The sequence below is a fragment of the Muntiacus reevesi genome, chromosome X (genome assembly GCF_963930625.1).
Source record: "Muntiacus reevesi chromosome X, mMunRee1.1, whole genome shotgun sequence".
NCBI lineage: Eukaryota > Metazoa > Chordata > Mammalia > Artiodactyla > Cervidae > Muntiacus > Muntiacus reevesi.
The window spans coordinates 50607560-50632126 of NC_089271.1; the positions used below are offsets into that span (position 1 = coordinate 50607560).

At 37.2% G+C, this 24567-nt stretch overlaps 1 protein-coding gene across 1 annotated transcript; it reads right to left on the reverse strand.

The window, feature by feature from the left end:
• Positions 1-23583, reverse strand: KANTR (KANTR integral membrane protein). The gene is made up of 3 exons (XM_065916337.1): positions 23379-23583; positions 23192-23265; positions 1-3747 (listed from the first exon to the last, which is right to left on the reverse strand). Exon 3 carries the CDS (start codon positions 2929-2931, stop codon positions 2701-2703), a length of 231 nt encoding a protein of 76 aa, XP_065772409.1. The 5' UTR covers positions 2932-3747; positions 23192-23265; positions 23379-23583; the 3' UTR covers positions 1-2700.
• Positions 23584-24567: the final 984 nt, after the last annotated feature.

A 24567-nucleotide genomic window follows, 5' to 3' on the forward strand; every position in this document is an offset into this window, starting at 1 on the left:
TACAGTCTATTGTGGAGAGACAAACACTGATCACAGTAAATAAATATAATATACCAGTTGGTCATCTGTGATTTGTAGAAAAATATAACAAAGAGGAGGATAAGGGGATAGAAAGTGCTGGTGAATGGGATTATTTTAGATATGTCAGTCAGGGAATGCTTCTCTAGGGAGGTGACATTTGAGCATACTGGAAGTGGGTGGGTAAGTCATCAGATTATCTGGGAAGAAGAGTATTCTAGATGTGAGGCTAGCAAGTACAAAGGCTCTGAAGTTGGTGAGGGGAGATACCTGACATGCTTAAGGAATACAATGTGGCTGGAGAACAGTGAGTGATGGGGAGAGTGGAGGATCAGAGAGGTGATGGGGACCAGGTTGTGTAAAGACTTTTGGGCCATGGTGAGGGCTTTGGCTTTTATTCTAAGGGAGCTGGGAGCTATGGGAGAATTTAGAGCAAAGGAGAGACATGATCTGATATGAATTTTAAAAAGAATTTCAGAGAAGAACTAGTAATGGTATTAGAACACTAGGCAAAAGAAAAAAAACCTCAGTTACTAAGAAAACAAAAAGGCATACAACAGAGGATATGTAATCCAACTGTACTATGTAGTTGGATGTGAACAATATTTATAATGCCATACTTAGACAAACAATGATTACTGGTTGAATAATAACTGTACAAAATGTTTAAAGAAATAATAAATGCAATCACAAAGATGAGCAAGCAACAAGAGACTATTAAGGATGACTGGGAAGATTAGAAAGTGAAATATATGAAGTTTGCATAAGTGAAAAATATAATTCTTGAAATAAAAAACTCAGTGGACAGATTAAATAGCAGATCAGACAGAGTTGAAGAGAGAATCAATAAGCTAAAAGACATAGCTAAAGAAATTGCCTAGAATGAAGTTCAGGAAGACAAGACAATAGAAAATATCAATGAGACATTATGAGATATGGAAGATAGAATGAGGAGGTCCAAAATATGACCAACTGAATTCTGAGAAAGAAAATATAGAAAGAATGGAAGACAGGCAATATTTGGAGACAAGGCTGAGAATTTCCCAGAAATTATGAAAAACATAAACCCAGAGGCATGAAGAACATCTCCAAAGTATAATAATAAAAAAGAAAAACATATGTAAACACTGATAGAATGAAACTGCAGAATCCCATGAATATCCACCCCCCAAGAAAAGAGAAAAAATAGCAATTAGACAGATAGTGGACTTCTAATATTACCTATAACAAACTATCTTTTAAGAATGAGAATAGATAAATTCACATATAATAACGACTAGGAGAATTTAACACCAACAGACATGTACTGTAAGAGCAGTTAAACACTGTAATCATAATGAAGGAAAATGATCCCAGAATGATGTCTGAGATGCAAGAATGTATGCATATAAATCTGAACACATACTATCTATGTAAAATATACTAATGATGTTATATTAGTGAGGTTAGGGGAGAAAAAGGAACAAACAAACATACTCAAAAAAATAACATGTAGTTAAGATAGGAATGACTAGAGTTGAAGGCTTCAAAGATTCCTGAATTCTTCAAGAGGGAGGTTAAAATACTGTTCAACTTTAAACCTTGTAAGTTAAACATGCATGGTAAAATTTCAAGGATAACCACAGAAAGAATGGGAAAAAATAGGCAAATTCTAAAGAGCAGGGAGGAAAAAAAAATCAAAAAAACAAACAAACAAATTTCAAAACTAAAAAAGCAGGCAAAAAAAGGAGAAAAATGAAGCATCAAAAAGGTGGTAGTAGGAAATAGAGGTTAAAAAGTATGGTGGTAGAAACAAGTCAAAATATATCACAATAAATGTAAACAGACTAAAGTCATCATTAAAAAAGAGATCATTAGATCAGACTTCTTAAAAAGTCCAGCTATATGCTATTCCCAAGAGATATAATTAAAGTATAAAGGCGTGAAAATGTTGAAGAGTAAAAGGATGGAAAATTATATACCATACAAATCCTAACAAGAAGAAAAAATTGTGTTGCTATATTAATGTGAGATAAAACAGGAAGAATGCATTATTAAGAATAGAGAGGGTCATTACATGCTTACCAGGAATATATAACAATTCTTAATTTGAATGTTCCTAATAAAATACTCTCAAAAAATAACTAAAAGAAAAAAAGAACTACAAGGAGAAATAAACAAATCACCATCATAATTGCATATTAATACACCTTACAATTATCGGTATATTATGACCAAAAATTCAGTTTATATATAGAAAATGTGAATAATACAATGAACAAATTTAACAGACTTATATAGAACTCTGTATTCAACAATTAGAGAACATACATTCTTATAAAGCACATAGGAAACATTCAAAAATATTGATCACTACTAAGCCATAAAACAAGTCTCAATAAATATCAGTTTTTAATCACACAGATCACATCCTGACTATAATGCAATTAAGACAGACTTCAGTAACACAGAGATAAATTTTAAAATCTCCAAATATTTAGAAACACAGTTCTAAATAACTCACAAGTCAAAAAAGTAACCATGATGGAAATGCCAAAGTACTTGGAACCAAACAGTAACAAAATATGACATGTCTGAACTTGTAGAAAAGCAGTAATTAGAGGGAAAGTTATGTCCTTAAATGTGCAAATAAGAAAACAAGCAAGGCTGAAAATTAATGAGCTCAGTGTCAAATTTAAGAAATTAGAAAAATAACAACAAAATAAATCCAAAAAATGTGGAAGGAAGGAGATCAAAAAAGATAAGAGCAGAAATTAAAGAAATAGAAAACAAAGACAAAATAGAGAGGAGCAACAAAGCCAAAAGCTGGTTCTTTGAAAAGACTAATAAAATAGACAAACCTCTGGTGAGATTAATCAAGAAAAAAAGTGAGAAGGCACAAATTACCAATATTAGCAATGAAAAAGGAGACATAATTACAGATTGTATACAGCAGAAAATAAAAAAAAAATAAGGAAACTTAATGCTAATAAACTTGAGAAGGCAGAAAAAATGGACCAATTCCCAGAAAACTATAACTTAGTAGAATAGATTCAAGATGAAAAAGAAATCCTGACTAGTCCTCTAACTACTAAAGGAATTGAAGCAATAGATTAAAACTCTTCCTACTAAAAAACAAACACAAGAACAAAAAATAATAGGAGACAAAATTTCCCAGTTGATAAGTGGATGACAGGTAGGTGAAAAAATACTAATCCCCTTAGATCTGGAGTGTCCACATAGGACCTAAGGCAGTGGAGACCCTAGGCAGGCCACTTCTCTCTATGGACAGCCTCCTGTTGAGATCCTTAGAGGGTGGCCCTTAGTGAAATGGGGTCTGACAAATCCCTTTGCAGTCCCTAAAGGTGGTGAGCATGAATGACTAACATCCAGCACTCAGTTACAGCACTGTGCTAAGCAGGGCCAATGAGGAGCTCTAAGACTTGGATGGCCTCTTCAGTAGCCAGCTTCTGGAGTCTTCTGCTCACTGAGGGCAAGGGGCCTGTGGAGCTGCTGGAGAAGTCTATGTTCCAGTTGCCAAGAAATACCACACACGACCCAAGTTGTGACTGGATGGAGTGGGGCTGGGTGCAGGGAGGCCAAGCAGGGGCTTCTGGAGAATGTAGCTCCAAGGAGAAGCCCTGAAACTGTCTTCAGATATCAGATACTTCTATCCGTTTGCAGCTGATGAGCCCTTTTACTGGTGTCCAAGCTAGCTGCAGGGTGATGGTTCTAACAATGATGCATGTTCTGCAAATAAGAGCTTCATCATTATTTTGAAACAGTTAATACAAAAGAGTTCAATTGGATTGGAAATCTAATCACATTATCACAAGAAATTTTAAAAAATATATTTGTCAGTGAAACAAAAGTTGCTAGATATCATTTCACTTATTAAACATTTTTAAACAACTTAAAAGTTGGTTTTAAATACTTTATCACCTAATTGTACAAAAAAAGATTTTTATTGGTGACTGTTAAGAATTTGAAGAACACTTCATTAAAAAGTCTTGATCAGGATTTGTGTGTAGTCATTTCAAGCATAAAACTTGATATAAAATAAACATGTTAAGGAAGCAAATTTCAAGTTTTTAATTAAAAAATTTGAAAATATTTAAAGTTTAATATTCACTTAATATTAATAATGAAAACACCAGACAAAAGTGGTTTCACAGGAGAGTTCTACCAAACAGATCATTCCAATAGCATCTTCCAGAATATTGTAAACGAGGGAACACTGACTCATTCTATGATGCAAGCAGGACTTGATGCCAAAAGCAAATAAAAACAGCCTGAGGAAGGAAAATCAAAGACTGATTTAACTCATGAACACAGATACAGAAATCCTAAACAAAATATTAACAAACCGAATCTAGTATCATATAAAAAGGAAAAGATCATGACCAAGTTGTATTTACACCAGAAATGCAAATGTAGTCTAACATGCAGAAAATCTATAAATGTCATTTATCACATCATTGGATTATTGGAGGGAAAAAAATATAATCATCCTAAGAAACAGAAAATGTATTGGATAAAGATTACAATACACTTTCATGATTTAAAAACAATAACAAAAACTTCTTATCATAGATGAACAGTATGGAACTTGTTTAATCTAATAAAACCTGTAGGAGTCTACAGCAAATATCATTCTTACTATGGAAAAGTTAGTGGTGTTTCCTCTAAAATAGCCAACAAGTCAAGGAAGCCCATGGCCATCTTTTCTATTTGCCATTGTACTGGTGGTCCTGGGCATCTCAGTAACACAAGAAAAATAAAAGCATAAAGACTGGAAAGGAAAAAACAAAACTGTCATTATTAATAGCTGATATGGCAGTCAACACAGAAAACACAAAAGAATATACAGATATCTCAAAAGGAAGCAGGGCTCTTTGAGAAATGGTCAATTCTGGGGTTGGGGTTGGGGTTGGGGCAGGAAGATAAAAGATAGGTAGAGAGTATCTTGTAGAGCTGGCAAATAAGGAAGTACTTAAAAACAAAAGGATGGGGGCCATGTCAAAGGGACACAGAAGCCAAACTAAAAGAGCCTCCAGTGGCTAAAGCTGGAACAATTTGAGCCACGGGACAAATAACAGTATTGGATTTATAACTCAAATTATTAAACAAATATATATTAGTTCATACTGATACAAGCAAGCAACTGAATAAATAGGTAAGCAAACAAAGGAAAAGAAATAAATCTTTTTTAAAATTTTTTTTTTAGAAATAAATCTTTTTTACAGAATTCCAGATACTATATGTAATTACACCCCCTTCCAGAGGTGCAGCTTAATTTATTCCCTTCTCCTTGATGGTGAGCTAAATTCTTTCAAAGAAAAGAGAGTGAAAAGGGAAAAAAATAGCAACTTTATAGTGGAGAAATCTGGCAAACACTACCTTAACTAAGTGGTGAAAGTCAACATCATCAGGGATGTCATAGGGATATCACATACTCCTGATATGATGTGATGGAAATGGCACTTCAACTCTGTGGTATTCTTTCCAAGACCAACCCCAGTCTAATTACGAGGAAAACTTCAGACAAATCCAAATTGAGGGATATTCTATAGTACATCTCAAAACTGTCAAGGTTATAAAAAACAAGGAGAGTAAGAAACTATCATAAACCAGAAGACACAAAAGAGACAATGACAATTTAAATGCATGGTGGTATTTGGAACTGGATCCTAGAACAGAAAAAGGACAATAGTGGGAAGACTCAGATATCTATATAAAGTCTGAAGTTTAGTTTATAGTCATATACCAAAGCTGTTTTCTTAGTTTTGATAAACATATCACGGTGAAGAGTATACAGGAACTCTCCATACTGTCTCTTTATTTACTTTTCTATAAATAAAATTCTTCTAAAATTAAAAGTTTGCTTAAAGGTAATGAAAGTTTAGCAAAATGAATGGCTATAATAACAATATAAAAATCAACTTCATTTCTATACACCTGCAAAAGAGATAAAACACATTAAATAACATGATCTCATTTAGAGCAGCAGATTAGAAATGAGATTTATAAACAGATCTCATCTATAAAAGTCATAAATAACAAGGAAAAAAACTAATACAAATATGCAAAACCCTATATAGAGAATTATAAAGCTCTACCAAAAGACATTCAGCAATTTATTTAAAATGAAAGGATATATCATGTGTAGTGCTAGGAAGAGTTACCATGATACACATAGCATTTTTCTTCAAACTGATCTATAGATTTACTCCAATTCCAATGTTTTTGTAGAACATGACAAGCTAATTCTGAAATGTGTTTGAAATAACAAAGGACTATGAATATATAATACTACTAGAGAAAATTAGGATGGGAAAATTTTGTTCCATTAAATACTAAGATTCTTTATGAAGCTAAATAATTAAAGGTAGTGTAGTACTGATTCAGGGGCAAAAAGTCGGCCAAGTCAGAGATCCCAGAAATAGACCTACATAAATGTGAAGCTTTGATGCATGACGGAAGTGGCGCTTCAGATCATAATGCTATCCATGGGGACAATAACACAGCTGGCTTTCTGCCCTATGACTTGTACCACACAAATATCGATTCCAGTTAGACTGAGGACTTAAAAGTGAAAGGTATACCTTTAACTTTTTATTAGAAGAAAATAAAGAATATCTTTATGACTATAGGTTAGGGAAGACAACACACAAAAAGAACTGGCTACAGAGAAAAAAATGAATTGTTTAACTCACTTAAAATTAGGAATTTCTGATCATGCAAAGACACCATAAAGAAAAAAAGGCCACAAACTGAGAGAAGAAATTCAAAATATGTAACTGACAAATGATTGAGTAGTATCCATGGAATTCTCCAGGCCAGAATACTAGAGTGGGTAGCCTTTCCCTTCTCCAGGGGATCTTCCCAACCCAGGGGTTGAACCCAGGTCTCCCGCATTGCAAGCGGATTCTTTACCAGCTGAGCCATAAGGGAAGCCCAAGAATACTGGAGTGGGTTGCCTATCCCTTCTCCAGCAGATCTTCCCAACCCACAAATTGAACCAGGATCTCCTGCATTGCAGGCGGATTCTTTACCAGCTGAGCTATGAGGGAAGCCAAATAACTAAAACTTTTCTGTAATTCAATAAAAATGATAAAAATATCCATTTGTAAAATGGGCCAAAGATATTAATAGTCGTTGCACAGAAGAAGAAACATGTATGACCAATAAACATGAAAAGGTGCTCTATCACATTAGTAATTTGAAAAATGCTAATTATGTCCACAAAGACTCACTATAATGACAAAAATATAAAAGTGGGACAATATCAAATATTGATAGGGTGTGTGTGAATGAATGGGACCTCTTATAAATTGCTGAAAGGTGTGTAAATTGATAATAACAGTTTAAAATACATTTTGGCATAATCTTGTCAAGATGAATATTTATATGTCTTATTAACCAGCAATTCCATACATAGGTATATAACTTGGAAAAGTGAGTGTGCAAGTGTACCAGGAGACATGTACAAGAATGTTCATACTAGCACTTTCTATAAGAGCAAAAGCTAGAAATGATCCAAATGTCCCTCAACATGCAAATAGATGAATAGTTTGTTTTAGGGTCACCCAATGAAATATTATACAGCATTGAGAATGAACAAGTTACAGCTACATGCAAAACAGGTAAATCTTGGAAATAGAATAGTGAGTGAAAAAAGTAAGTCACAGAAGACCACATATAGTATGATACTAGTTTTTTATGGCTCTCACAACCAAGCCAAATAAACAACATATTGGTTACACATCTCCAAAAATATGAATTAAAAAATAAAAAAGAGGGAGATGGGAGGGAGGTTCAAAAGGAAGGGGATAAATGTATACCTATGGCTGATTCATGTTGAGGTTTGACAGAAAACAACAAAATTCTGTAAAACAATTATCCTTCAATAAAAAAATAAATTAAAAAAATATAAAGAGCAAGCAAAGAGTAGCCCCCACTTGCTGCTAGATAGAAAACACACAGCAATGAAGATCCAGCACAGCCAAAAAAAATACATAAATAAAAAATTTTTTTAAAAGAAAAAAAATCTGGAGTTGAAAGGTATAGTAACTAAAATAATTTCACCTAGAGGGGCTCAACAATACCTTGAGCTGGCAGAAGAGGGAAAGGATAAATGATAGGTCAAATAGAGATTATCCATTTTTGAAAAGCAGAAAGAAAAAAGAATGGAAAAAAAGAAACAACCTCACACACCTGTGGGACACTATCAAGTGTACCAACATACACATAATAGGAAATCTTGGAAGGAAAAGAGAATGAGAAAGGGGCAAAACATCACAAATTTGAAAGACATCAATCTATATATGTTCAAGAAACTCAAGTAGAATAAACTTGAAGAGATACACACATACAGAAACTGATAAAAGTCGAAGACAAGAGAATCTTGAATGTAGCAAGAGAAAAATGACTTAATGCATATAAGGGATTATCAATAAGATTAATAGCTGATTTATCATTAGAAACCATGGAGGCCAGAAGACAGTATACATCTTCAAAATGTTGAAAGAAACAGATGGAGAATTCTTTATCTAGCAAAACTGTCCAACAAACATGAAAAAAGTAACAAAAACTGAAAGAATTTGTTACTAGTAGAATTATCTACAAGAAATACTAATTTAAAGCTGAAATGAAAGGACACTAAATGTTAACTTGAAGGTAACTACATAGGTATTATGACACAAAGTATTTCTGTTTGAAACACTTTTACTGACTTATCCTACAAGAAATACTAATTTAAAGCTGAAATGAAAGGACACTAAATGTTAACTTGAAGGTAACTACACAGGTATTATGACACAAAGTATTTCTGTTTGTAACACTTTTACTGACTTATCCTACAAGAAATACTAATTTAAAGCTGAAATGAAAGGACACTAAATGTTAACTTGAAGGTAACTACACAGGTATTATGACACAAAGGATTTCTGTTTGAAACACTTTTACTGACTTATCCTACAAGAAATACTAATTTAAAGCTGAAATGAAAGGACACTAAATGTTAACTTGAAGGTAACTACACAGGTATTATGACACAAAGTATTTTTGTTTGTAACACTTTTATTTTCCTATCTGTTTTAAAAGACAACTACAAAAGACAAAGACAACTACACAGACCAATAATAAAACTGTGTTGGCAGGCTTAAAGTGTATAAAGAGGTAATCTGTATGATAATGATACTATGAAGGAGGGAAGAGGAAACAGAGGTATACTGGAGCAAAGTTTTTACATACTATTGAAATTAAGTTAGATTTAACCCAAAGTAGATTGTTTCAAGTTAAGACGCAATCCCCAGGGCAACCACTAAGAACTTAACTCAAAAATAAATAGTTAACAAGGAAATTAAAAATTTATAATAGAAAACATCTACTAGATACATAAGAAGAGAGAAATTGAAGAACAAAGGAACAGAGAAGACATAAGACACACACAAAGCAAGTATCAATCCTTCACAAACTCTTCTAAAAAACAGGAGGAAACACTTCCCAATCCATTTTATACAACCTGTATTATCCTGATACCAAAATCAAACAAAAACAAGAAAATTACATCCCTTACGAATACTGATGTAAAAATCCTCAACCAAACACTAGCAAACCAAGTTCAGATACACATAAAAAGTGTTACATAACATGACCAATGAGGATTTATTTCAGGAATGCAAAGTTAGTATACTACCTGAAAATTGATCAATGTAATGTACCATATTAGTAGAACAGACATAAACTCCACAGGAACATCTCAGTAGATGCAGAAAAAGCATTTGACAAAATCCAACATCCATTTGGATCATTTGCAGAATGATCTCTGTTCGTTTCCAAGGCAAACCATTCAATATCATGGTAAACCAAGTCTATGCCCCGACCAGTAATGCTGAAGAAGCTGAAGTTGAACGGTTCTATGAAGACCTACAAGACCGTCTAGAACTAACACCCAAAAAAGATGTCCTTTTCATTATAGGGGACTGGAATGCAAAAGTAGGAAGTCAGGAAACACCTGGAGTAACAGGCAAATTTGGCCTTGGAGTAGGGAATGAAGCAGGGCAAAGGCTAATAGAGTTGTGTCAAGAGAACGCACTGGTCATAGCAAACACCCTCTTCCAACAACACAAGAGAAGACTCCACACATGGACATCACCAGATGGTCAACACTGAAATAAGATTGATTATATTCTTTGCAGACAAAGATGGAGAAAGTCTATACAGTCAGCAAAAACAAGACCGGGAGCCAACTGTGGCTCAGATCATGAACTCCTTATTGCCAAATTCAGACCTAAATTGAAGAAAGTGGGAAAAACCACTAAACCATTCAGGTATGACCTAAATCAAATCCCTTATGATTATACAGTAGAAGTGACAAATAGATTTAAGGGACTAGATCTGACAGGCAGATTGCCTGATGAACTATGAACAGAGGTTCGTGACACTGTACAGGAGACAGGGATCAAGACCATCGCCAGGAGACAAAAATGCAAAAAAAGCAAAATGGCTGTCTGAAGAGGCCTTACAAATAGCTGTAAAAAGAAGAGAAGTAAAAAAAGAGAGAGAGAGAGAGAAGTGAAAAGCGAAGGAGAAAAGGAAAGATATACCAATTTGAACATAGAGTTCCAAAGAACAGAAACGAGAGATAAGAAAGCCTTTCTCAGAGATAAATGCAAATAAATAGAGGAAAACAATAGAATGGGAAAGACTAGAGATCTCTTCAAGAAAATTAGAGACACCAAGGGAACATTTCATGCAAAGATGGGCTCAATAAAGGACAGAAATGGTATGGACCTAACAGAAGCAGAAGATATTAAGAAGAGGAGGCAAGAATACACAGAACTGTGCAAAAAAGATCTTCACAACCCAGTTAATTACGATGGTGTGATCATTCACCTAGAGTCAGACATCCTGGAATGTGAAGTCAAGTGGGCCTTAGGAAGCATCACTATGAACAAAGCTAGTGGAGGTGATGGAATTCCAGTTGAGCTATTTCAAATCCTAAAAGATGATGCTGTGAAAGTGCTGCACTCAATATGTCAAATTTGGAAAACTCAGCAGTGGCCACAGGACTGGAAAAGGTCAGTTTTCATTCCAATCCCAAAGAAAGGCAATGCCAAATAATGCTCAGACTACCACACAATTGCACTCATCTCACACGCTAGTAAAGTAATGCTCCAAATTCTCCAAGCCAGGCTTCAGCAATATGTGAACCGTGAACTTCCAGATGTTCAAGCTGGGTTTAGAAAAGGCAGAGGAACCAGAGATTAAGTTGCCAACATCCAACGGATCCTAGAAAAAGCAAGAGAGTTCCAGAAAAACATCTATTTCTGCTTTATTGACTATGCCAAAGCCTTCGACTGTGTGGATCACAATAAACTGTGGAAAATTCTGAAAGAGATGGGAATACCAGACCACCTGACCTGCCTCTTGAGAAACCTGTATGCAGGTCAGGAAGCAACAGTTAGAACTGGACATGGAACAACAGATTGGTACCAAATAGGAAAAGGAGTACGTCAAGTCTGTATATTGTCATCCTGCTTATTTACCTTATATGCAGAGTACATCATGAGAAAAGCTGGGCTGGATGAAGCACAAGCTGGAATCAAGATTGCAGGGAGAAATATCAATAACCTCAGATATGCAGATGACACCACTCTTATGGCAGAAAGTGAAGAAGAACTAAAGAGCCTCTTGATGAAAGTAAAAGAGGAGAGTGAAAAAGCTGGCTTAAAGCTCAACATTCAGAAAACTAAGATCATGGCATCTGGTCCCATCACTTCATGGCAAATAGATGGGGCAACAGTGGAAACAGTGACTGACTTTATTTTTTTGGCTCCAAAATCACTGCAGATGGTGACTGCAGCCATGAAATTAAAAGATGCTTACTCCTTGGAAGGAAATTTATGACCAACCTAGACAACATATTAAAAAGCAGAGACATTACTTTGCCAGTAAAGGTCCGTCTAGTCAAGGCTATGGTTTTTCCAGTGTCATGTATGGATGTGAGAGTTGGACTATAAAGAAAGTTGAGCACCGAAGAATTGATGCTTTTGAACTGTGGTGTTGGAGAAGACTCTTGAGAGTCCCTTGGACTGCAAGGAGATCCAACCAGTCCATTCTAAAGGAGATCAGTCCTGGGTGTTCATTGGAAGAATTGATGTTGAAGCTGAAACTCCAATACTTTGGCCACCTGATGCGAAGAGCTGACTCATTTGAAAAGACCCTGATGCTGGGAAAGATTGAGGGCAAGAGGAGAAGGGGATGACAGAGGATGAGATGGTTGGAAGGCATCACCGACTCAATGGACATGAGCTTGGGTAAACTCCGGTAGTTGGTGTTGGACAGGGAGACCTGGCGTGCTGCGGTTCATGGGGTCGCAAAGAGTCGGACAGGACTGAGAGACTGAGCAACTGAACTGAACTGAACATCCATTTGTGGCAAAAACACTCAGGGAACTAGGAGAAGAGACTTTCCTTAAGTGCTAACAACATGCTTATTGGAGAAAGACTCAATACTTTCCCCCTAAGACCAGGACTAAGATAAGGATGTCTGCTCTTGTTGTTTCTAGTCTAATACTATAACTCTAGTCAGGGTAATTGATCAAGAAAAAATAAATACAAGGCAACCAGATGGGAAAATAAAAGTAAAACTACCTCTATTTGTAGATGATATGATCTTATACATAGAAACTCCAAAGGAATCCAGTAAAAAAAAAACTATTTGAATAAGTTCAGAAATGTGACCAGATAGAAATCAATAAACAAGTCAATTGTATTGTACACACTAACACTAAACAATCAGCAAGTGAAAGTAAGAAAACAACCCCATTCATAATAGTAGCAAAAAGAATAAAATATCTAGGATAAGTTTAACAAAATAAGTGCAAGACTTGTACACTGAAAATACAAAACACTTCTGAAAGAAAGAAGGCATGGATTGGATGACTTAATACTGTTAAATGGAAATACTTCCCCAATTAATATACAGATTCAACACAATCTCTGTAAAAATTTTAGCTGATTTTCTGCAGGAATTGACAAGATGATTCTAAAATTCATATGGAAATGCAAAGGACTTATAGCCAAAACAATCTTGAAAAAGAAGAACAAAGTTGGGGGACTCGTATTTCCTGATTTAAAAATTGACTACATAGCTAATTTAATCAAAACAGTGTGGTCTGGCATAGTGACAAACATGTAATTCAATGGAATAGAATTGAGAGTTCAAAAATTAACCTTTATATTTATGATTTATGGTCAACTGGTTTTTCCCAAGGTTGTCAAGACAATTCAATGAGGGAAAGAATACTTTTCAACAACAGGTCCTGGGACAACTAGATATCCACAAGTAGAAGAAAGAAATTTGGACTCCCACCTCACAGCAAGCACAAAAATTAATTCAAAATGGATCACTGGCTTAAATTTAAGAGCTAAAACCATGCAATTCCTAGAAGAAAACAAAGGAATAAATCTTTGTGGTCTTGGTTTATGGAATGATTTCTTGTATATGACACAGAAAGCTCAAGTAAGAAAAGAAAAAAACAGATAAACTGAACTTCATCAAAATTAAAAGCTTTTGTGAATCAAAGGACACCACCAAGAAAGTGAAAAACTAGCCCAAAGAATGGGAGGAAAGATTTGCAATTCATGTATCTGACAAGAGACATACTTAAAATATATAAAGAATTCTTACAATCCAACAGTAAAAAGATAAATAATCTAATTTTAAAAGGGCTAATGATTTAAGTAGACATTTCTCTAAGAACGATGTACAAATAGCCAATAAACACACGGAAAGATGTTCAACAGCATTATTAGGGAAATGCAAATAACCACAATGAGACACCATTTCATACTCATTAGGATGGTTATAACAAAAAAGACAGACAATAAAATAAAAAGTGTTGGTTAGGATATGAAGAAACTGGAACCCTTAAACATTGCTGATTGAATGTAAAATGATGCAGTCTCCCCCTTTTCCTATTTTTTGCCATGCCTCAAGGCATGTGAGATCTTAGTTTCCTGACCAGGGACAGAACTCATGCCCCCCTTTCTGTGGAATAACAGTGGTTTGACCGCTGTACTGCCAGGGAAATCTAGTGCAGCCACTTTTGTGAACAGTTTGACAGTTCCTCAAAAAGTTAAACACAGAGTTGCCGTATGACCAAGCAGTCCCACTCCTAGGTATCTACCCAAGAGAAAAGAAAACATATTCTAAGTGAAAGAAGCCACTCATAAAGGCCAATATACTGTATGATCCCATTTATATGAGATGTCTAGACAAGACAAATCAATAGAAACAGAAAGTAGATTAGTGGTTGCCTAGGGTTGTGGGGGGAGAAGGCAATGGCACCCCACTCCAGTACTCTTGCCTGGAAAATCCCATGGATGGAGGAGCCTGGTAGACTGCAGTCCATGGGGTCGCAAAGAGTCGGACATGACTGAGCGACTTCACTTTCACTTTTCACTTTTATGCGTTGGAGAAGGAAATGGCAACCCACTCCAATGTTCTTGCCCGGAGAATCCCAGGGATGGGGTCGCACAGAGTCGGACACGACTGAAGTGACTTAGCAGCAGGGTAGGGGGGAGGGGGAGTCGTGGGGATTAACTGCTAATGAGTATGAAGCTTCTTTTTGGAGGGAATAAAAATGTTCTAAAATTGATTGTAGTGATGGCTGCACAATGCTATGAATATACTAAAGACCACCGAATAGTACCCTTTAAAAGGGTGAGTTTTATGGTATGTGAAATATATCTCAATAAAGCTGTAACAAAGAAATGGAAGTAATAACAGGATGTCTGTGTGCTAGTGGGAATAATCTTGTAGAGAGGGGGAAATTGAGGCAGGAGAGAGGGAGAAATTGCTGAAGCAATATCCTCATGTAGGTAAGAGAATAAGATCTAGTGCCAAAGTGGAAGAACAGGATTTTGATGACAGTATGGACAATTTTTCCATAATAACAAAAAATAAGGCAGAGTATGTGAGTACAGATGCTGTTTGGTAGTTGGCTGTAGCAATGGGAATCTGTGGAGGTTTTCTTCTGACGGTTTAAAATTGTCAATCAAGTGGGCAGCCTGAGCCTAGGATGGGAGAGGAGGTGTTGGAGATTTGAGAAGAGAAGGCATCAAATAGTCATCTAGAAGGGTAGGACAGTGAATGGTCTAGGGAAGTACAATGGAGCTGGCAGAGTCGGATTTAAGCAGGGCTGGTGTTTTGCCTGATAAGTATGCTATAGTGACAGAGGGCAAGGGAAGTGAGGATGTATGCAAGGAAATGATTATTTTGATTGACCACGGAATCTAAGCTGATTAAAGGAAGAACATGGGAACCTGGAGAAAGTAAAGGGCAGTGAAAACATTCAATCCCAGTGGCATTGAAGGACTGCTGGAATTGGGGTGCTGGAAGGAGTGAGCTAGAACGATTGTTACTGGTTGGAGAGCAGGATGCCTGAAACAGATTATGAAGGTGATGCAGTCACAAGTAACTGATAAGATGGGGAAGACTATCAGGGTGCACGCCTGAGGTGTGGCTGAAGGCAAGAATACCATAGAAAAACAGACTATAGAACTGAGACACAAGAACACTGGAAGGGTAATCTAAGAGGATATTAAAATCCAGTCCTAAGAAGTAGGACTGGGAGTAGTGTTACAGAGAGTGACAGTGAGCTGGTAGCTAAATTTTTCTAGGAATGGGGCATGAGGCATGAGGCACGTACATGTGTATGTCTGTACCTGACTATAACAGACAGATAGGTGATGGTATAGTTTGATGACCTGAGATTTAAAACAAAGTGGTTGATACTCATATATAATCTTAATGTAACTCTCCATAAATTACTCATTAATTACAAAGGAAAAAAGGGTACAATGGAGAAACCTGGAGACATCAACTTAAAGTAAATGTGAACAAAACCAGTATTGATAAACTGACATCATGTGCCTCCTGATATAAAGCACTGAAGGCACATCTCTTCTGTGGCATCCTTGCCAAAATTATATAACTTAACTATAATCACAAGGAAATATCAGACAAACCCGAATTTTATAAAATCACTGCCTAGGACTCCTCAAAAGTATCAAAGGCATGCAAGACCAAGAAAGACTAAAGAACTGTACCAGATTAAAAGTGTCTAAGGAGAAAAAAAAAATAAAAGTGTCTAAGGAGAGAGTACCATTCAAGATGGCGAAGTAGAAGGATGTGTGCTCATTTTCTCCTGAGAGCACCAAAATCACAACTAGTTGTTGAACAAACATCGATAGGAGGATGCTTGTTGTTGTTTAGTCAGTCACTAAGTCATATCCTACTCTTTGTGACTCCATAGACTGTAGCCTGCCAGATTCCTTTGTCCATGGGATTTCCCAGGCAAGAATACTAGAGTGGGTTGCCATTTACTTCTCCAGGGGAACTTCTTGACCCAGGGATCGAACTTGGGTCTCCTGCATTGCAGGCAGATTCTTTACCACTGAGCCACTAGGGAAACCCAAGGATTCTGGAACACACCAAAAAAGTTACCCCATTTCCAAAGACAAAGGAGAAGCTGCAACAAGACAGTAGGAGGGGTGCAATCATGATAAAATCAAAGCCCACATCTATTGAGTGGGCAACCCACAAACTGGAGAAAAATAATACCAAAGATGTTCTCCCACTGTTGTGAAGGTTTTGAGCCCCAGGTCAGACTTCCCAGCATGGGGAGCCAGCATAGGAACTAGGAATCTCCAGGGAATCTGACTTTGAAGGCCAGCAGGATTTGATTATAGGACTTCCACAGGACTGGGAGAAACAGAGACTCCACTCTTGGAGGGCACAAACAAAATCTTGCGTGTACCAGGACCCATAGGAAAAAGAGCAGTGACCCTACAGGAATCTGAACCAGACCTAGCTGCTCGTGTGGGAGGGTCTCCTGCAGAGCCATGGGTCAGAAGTGGCTCATCACAGAGATGGGGGCGCTGGCAGCAGCAGTCCTGTGCCTTGGCCTAGGCCCATGGAGCCTGTAGATTCCAGGGCTGGGTTACCTCAAGCCAAACAACTAACAGGGAGGAAGCGCAGCCCCACCATCAGTAGACAATTGGATTAAAGTGTTACTGAGCATGGCCTGCCCACCAGAGCAAGATTCAGGTTTTCCCACTGCCAGTCCCACCTATCAGGAAGCTTATACAAGCCTCTTATCTTAGCCACCAGGAGGCAGGCAGAAGCAAGCCTTTTGTTCCAACACCTGCTGGAACAAAAACCAACCACATCACAGAAAGTTAATCCGGATGAAAAAGCAGAAAGTTATGTCAAAGGGATGAGATAAAACCCCAGAAAACTAAATGAATTGGAGATAGGCACCTTCCAGAAAAAGAATTCAGAATAATCATGGAAAAGATGCAAGAAATGTTTGCCAAAGATCTATAGGAACTAAAGAACAAACAGAGATGAATAATACACTAGAAGGAATCAATAGCAGAATAACTGTGGCAGAAGAATGGATAAATGACCTGGAGGACAAAATACTGGAAACCATGGTCGCAGAACACAATCTAGAAAAAAGAATGAAAAGAAATGAAGACAGCCTAAGAGACCTCCGGGACATTAAATGCACCAACATTCTCATTATAGGGGTCCAGAAGGAGAAGAAAGGAAGAATCTGGGAAAATATTTGAAGAGATAATAGCTGAAAATGTCCCTAACATGGAAAAGGAAATAGTCAACCAAGTCCAGGAAGCACAGAGTCCCAAGCAGGATAAAACCAAGGAGAAAAACACTGAGACACATAGTAATCAAACTGACAAAAATTAAAGACAAAGATAAAATTTTAAAAGCAACAAGGGAAAAAGAATAAATAGCATAAAAGGGAACTCCCATAAGGTTATCAGCTGATTTCTCAACAGAAAATCTACCAGCCAGAATGGAATGGCATGATATATTTAAAGTGATAAAAGGGAAGAAACTATAACCAAGAACACTCTACCCGCAAGACTCTTGTTCAGATTTAATGGAGAAATTAAATGCCTTCCAGATAAGTAAAAGTTAAGAGAATCCAGCACCACCAAACCAGCTTTACAACAAATGCTAAAGGACTTCTCTAGGCAGGAAACACAAGAGAAGGAAAAGACCTACAAAAAATAAACTCAAAACAATTATGAAAATGGTAATAGGATCATACATATCAACAATTTCCTTAAATGTAAATGGATTAAATGAACCAAACAAAAAAAAATGAAGAAGAATAAATGCACCAAACAAAAGACATAGGCTGGCTGGGTGGATGAAAACACATGTGCACATATGCACTTCCACTTACCACATCCTTCTGCTTAATCCCCCAAATTGTATGTGATTATTTTATATTGTTAGGTTAATCATGTTCCCATTATGGCTAGCAATTGTAATTATCTTTTATTTTTTGTCCATTGATTGTGAAAACTGATAAACATCTTTTACTATTGTGATTATATAACTACTATTCATTTAAAACCATTGTATCATATGTAACTATTATTCATTCAAAACCATTGTATCATGATTGGTCAACAGAAAATAATAGAATTCTATATTATAAAACTACCATTTAATAGAAAAACCTGCAATCAATTTTTAAAATCCAAATGCATATCAGAATTATCTTGGAATTGTATGAAAAACACAAATGCCAAGGTTTTGCTTTTTTCTCCAAAGCTTAAATCCAGATGTGCTTCTAATAAGCAGACGTGTTTAAAAACAATTGGACTATATGATGGTCTTTTACTTTTATCTAGTTTGTTTCACTTTTTCTATTTCATATCCAGTGCTCGCATTTCATTTAGTTTATGTTTTTCCAGTTTCTCAGTCTCGGTTTTCGTTGTTCTTTCTCAAGCTTTTATCAAGTGTAGAAAAGCTTTTGTATACATATATAGTATGTATAATACAATATAGTATGTATAATATGTATATTTTAGAAAGTTTACAACTTTTTGCATATCCAAAAAAACATGACATTTTGATTCCACTTGTTTGACTAAGTATGAACAGAATGCTAGATTTCTAATTTATATTCACTCAAAACTTTGATATCATTCCATTTATTCTGACATCTAGTATTACTGCTAAAAGTCTAGAAAGCTTATTACCTTAGTGATTTAAAAAAAACAAGTTGAACAAGGCTTGAAATTTCTAATCCAATTCTGAGAATATAACGAAATACTATGTTGAAAAAAGTCCAGTAAATTAACATATGATACATATTATAAACTAAAGTGTAGATTTTGCTCAAATTTCACAAAATATTGTTAGTGTCCATTATCTGTTTTCATACCTTAGTCAAGATTCTATAGTATTTAGTTGCATTGAGCAGCTTCAGCTGCATGCAACAAATTCTGATAAATTCTCTTTTCATTTTTATTGTTATATTTTCTAATTTTTCTTGTTATGGCTTATTACACTCATAATTTAAAAGTAGACATTTAATTTCCAAATACATGCTTTTTTAAAAGTATTTTTTATTTTTTTTAAAGTATCTCTGATATTAATTTCTCATTTAAATGCTTTCTTCTCTGCAATCACCCTCTGTTTTTTCAGTGTTTTAACTTTACCGAGGCTTTCAACGGCTAAGTCAAAAGTCTCTCTTGGTAAATGTCACATTGCACTTGAAAATACGCGGTTTATTTTTGAATATCTTTTGATATTGATTTCTAACATAATTCCACAGGGATAAGAGAACAGACTCTGCATGATTTCAATACTTTCAGACCATGAAGTTTTTGCACCTTGTTTTTGGATATGTTCCAGTGTCACTCAGTTGGTAAAGAATCTGCTTACAATGCAGGAGACCCAGGTTTGATCCCCGGGTTGATATGTTCCAGCATCTCCTAGTTTATAGTCTATGGGAACTTGAATAGAATTTGTATCCTGCTGTTGTGTGAAAATTGTATAAGTCTTAATTACGTTGAATTGGTTCACAGTACTTTTCAGGTCTACTATATCCTTATACTTCTCTGTTTATTCATTCCATTAATTTTTGAGAGTTTGATATTGAAACTCCAACTAAAAATCTTATTTTATCTACTTAAAAAAGTAGCTGTACTTACTATATAGTGGAACTATATGTAAATTTGTTCTGTATTTTCTAAGTCTCCTGTAAATGTGTTATCAATTTTCATAATTTAAAAAAGAAAAAAGTACATAGTGATGTATTATTGGAGATAATCTAACTAAGTACATGTTTGATTGAAGAAATAATTGCATTGACACATGCTAATTTCTCATTGTTGAATATAACAATAAAAATTTTCATGTATTCTCATGGACAAATTATATTCATAGAAATGTGTAATATATATGTTGGGCTTTTCTTCTCTACAGGTTTGTAAACTGAAATTAAAAAAAAATAATGTATAGTTGATCTACAATATTGTGTTAGTTTCAGATGTATAGCATAGGGATTAAGTTTCCTGTTTTTGTTTTATGGATTTTTTTTGCAAATTATATTCCGCTATAGGTTATGACAATATATTGGGTATAATCCCATGTTATACAATAAATTTGTGTTGTTTATCTAAAAAAAAGTGCCTAAGGCGATATGACAGCTAAACACAATGTGGAATCCTGAATCTGATCCTAGAATAGAAAAATTATAGTAGTGGAAAAAATGATGAAATTCAAATAGATTCTATACTTTCATTAAGAGTATTGTACCATTGTTCATTTCCTAATTTTGATAATTGAAATGTAGTTGTATAATTTCTTAACATTTGGGGAATCTAAGTGAAGGATATATGGGGATTCTTTGTATTGTTTTTATAACTTTTAAAAAGTCTGAAGTTATTTAAAAATAAGAAGGTTTTAATTCTAAAAAAACAGAATGTTTAAGGAGGAGGGAGAGAAAATGTCTGGGAAGGACATATAGAGTGAGGACACCTACTCTCATGTCCTAATCTCCTGGCAGGAGGGGTATGAGGGGGCTGCTGGGGGAGCAGAGTGCTCAGGGAAAAGCCAGATTTCTATTCAAGCAGTTGTTCTCAGTGAGGGATTGAACAGACAGGCAAGGGGTGTTTGGGGAGCATTTGACTGTCACAATAATTGGAGATTACTTGTGACATTCATTCAGTGGGCACTGACCAGGGATGCTCAGCATTCTGCAGTGCACAAGACAGCTCCACACGGCTAACAATCATAATGAGTCCCATACAACTTTAGAATGTTCCATCAGACAATCACATAGGTGAAAAACCATTTTGTTCATTCATTCATTCAATCAACATTTATTGAGAGAGACTACTATGTTCAAGCACGGTTTCAGGATACATCAGGGATACATCAGGACACAAAACAAACAAACCATGTCTGCCCTTCTGGAGTTTACAATTGAGTGGGAGAGTCAGACAATAAACAACAAACATAATAAAGATGTAAGCTATGTTATGTAAGAGGGTGAGAAGCACTATGGAAAAAACAGAGCAGGGTATGTGCTAGAGCAGTGCTACAATTTTAAATATGAAGGTCAGGGTAGGCCTCGTTGAGAAAGTGACATCTGAGAAGAGGCCTGAAGGTGAGGGCATGAGCTTTGTGGATATTGGAGGGGGGCGCATTCTAGGTACAAGGGATGGCCCAGTTCAACTTCCTGAGGTGGATGTGTGCCTAATATGTTCAAGTAGCCTAGAGGAGGTCAGGATGGGTGAAAGAGAGGGAGTAAGTGGCGAAAGTCATTGGAGATAAGATCAGAGAGGTTATGGGAGCCAGATCATGGATTTTAATATATAATGACTTTTCCAGTAATTCAACAACCATATAAATTGAGGGAAGATTGCACTTTGTTTTGTTTAGAACCTTATGAAGAACTGCTCATCATCTAGCAAAATCACGTCACCCTATCCATGGTTTGTGAGTCACAGTGTAGCTGTCACACTCCCAGGTACAAGCATTATATGTTCAAGACCACTCCATTATGTTCAAAATCACCCCATTATGTTCAAGACCACTCCATTATGTCTTCCGGTGGAATTACATCCCAGGCTTTACATATAGAAATATATATTTTAAAAGAAAAAAAGATAAGGAAATATATATTGTTTTATTATAAATTATTTTTCCTTTACTTCTCACTTATACCCAATTAGGACATTATATTGGTTTTGAGGGGAATTATGTGTGTAGACAGATTCTTTTATCTATGCATTTCAGTTCAGAACAGTGAAGGAGATATTTCAAAATGTACATTATAAAAATGGAGTGCTGTGTCCAAAAGGTATGAGAACCACTAAGGCACGGCAAAAAAACCAACAGGACTATTCAGAAACCAGGGTGAGAATGAAAGGGATTTTGCTGATGACTGAAGGTGAGTTCCAGACTCTTGATCAACTCCCGGGTTGTAATGAGAAGACCCCTGGTCTCTGGTCTTCTTGTGGTAACTAACATGATACAGGATAGGAGCCTGATTCACTTTTTCATCTAAGCTGCTCCCCACCCTAGGGGGGTAGGTCTCACGTGTTTAACACAGTAGCTGGGGAACAAAGAGGGTTGTCTCCTCAATGATGCCAGAAGCAGCCTAAGAACAGGCTCCGTTTTTTTACCCACAGAACAGACAAGAGCCCCAGACTAAGCTGATAGGCACTCTTAAGCCAAGCTCATGGCTATAAACAATGTATCTCTAACCTTCTAACCTATTTCGGGATGGGAAAGAGACAGAAAGAGGAAAAGCAATAACAAAGAAGCATTCAGAAAGAAGAACCAATTGGGGTGGGGGGAGGGTCATAGACAGGGAAAAATAAAGGCAAAGGCCAAGAGAGACTATATTCTTTTCAATCATAACAGTTATTATTTATTGACACTTTTCTAGGGGCCAGGCAGCAGGGCAAAGTGAGGCACATGTATTGTCTCAGGAAATTATTAGACTCCCATTTGACAGATGAGAAAACTGAGGCCCAGCTGGGTGAGGCTCAAGGTTTTACAGCTAGTTTTTACTGGTTGGATCAGGATTCAGCCTTGTAGGTCTGGAAGGTCTCCTATGTCTCAGAGAGGGAGCTAGACAGAAAGGTAAAGGCAGACAGAAAGGTGGGGATAGACACAGAGGAAGGGGGAGTGGAGTGGGTAGAGAGAGACGGAGACTTTCAGACAAGCAAGCAGACAGACAATCACGTGAGCTGCAGACCTGCAAAGTACACCGTTTACCAAGAGACAAAAATGAGGGGAGCTCTGAGGGCGGGCATGGGGGTGGGCTCCGCAGGGTACTCACCTGGTTGCTGTTTGGGGCCGCAGGAGCACTCGCCCTTCTTTTGCTACCCGCACGATCCTCCGCAACCTGCTGACCTAGGGTTGAGAGGCCGCCCAGATAAAAGCTCGCCCAGGTCCAACCTCTCACGCGCTCCGGCTGGGCATCTTTCCCCCCGCGTTCCCCACCCCCAGTCTTTACAGAGTCTCACCGGAAACCTCGGGCCGTCGGTGCCGCCACTGCCTCGCGCAAGCAGATTCCAGGTACCGGCAACTGGATCTCGCGAATGCACCGGATGCGTCCCTCCCGCCTGCCAAAGCGCTAGGGGTGGTCGCAGGCCGCCACTGCTACCGACGGCTCCAGGGTCCTATTGGAGGAGTGCCCTCCTGTCTTCCCTGGGATTGGCTGGAGGTGGAAACACTTTATTTTTATCCCCCCCCCCCCGCCCCCAGCTAGGATGCAAGTCCAGGAAAACCCGCCCCTCTGGGGGTCTTTGATTGGTTTATGAGCCAAGCCCATCCTTTAGTAGGATTGGCCAGGAGGAGGATCGTCATCGCTCTTTGCCAGTCGGTTCGATAGGTCTTCGGGCGGTTGGCTGGGAGCACGCAGGCGCGAAGCCTAAAGTGAGGCCTGGCGCGAGTCACTGGACAATCTGAGATGCGCAGCTTCTTGACGTTTTATTCTCCGTAAACCACCGCTCCGCTAAGAGACACCATTCTGCCCCCAGTTTCCCATAGGTTACCCCCGCCTGCAGGCATCTCGGAGCCAGGTTTCTCTCGCTCAAAGTGAACGCAGTTCCCAGTTTTATCCCTGGAGGATGAGGTGGTTATAGGCGTCTGGCTAGTCACCCACCAGCCCCTGCTTCTTACTGATTAAGACATTGGTCAAGTGACAACCTCACTCAGAGCCTCAGCTTAACCATCTGTGAAATGGAAAGATAACTTTTAAAATCTTACCTGAAAATGCTATCCATTCAATAGGGGATTCAATGAGAGAACATAAATTAGTTGCCTGGAACATAAATAATTAAGGTCTCCCCTCCCAATTCTTGCCTTTGCCATTGTTTCAGATTTAGGGAACTATGGCTCAGAGAGGCAAACTGATTGACTTAAGGTCACACAGCAGTACGACCCAGCATAAAACCCCGGCTTCTGTCTTCCAGACGAAAAGGGTTTAAGAAGGAAGGAGATACAGGAAGGCCCTTCCTATTATCAGGGTTTCTTAGTTTGGGTTCTCATACCTCACATCAGTCCAGCTGGGACAGGGTTTAGAGGGGTTCCTAAATTTGGATGGGGGAAAAATGTTTTTTTTCCACTCTCCTGTAATTGAAATTTAGCATCTTTTCAGCAAAGAATATAACTCACCATAGTAGTAATAGTACCTGTGACTCTATCACTAAT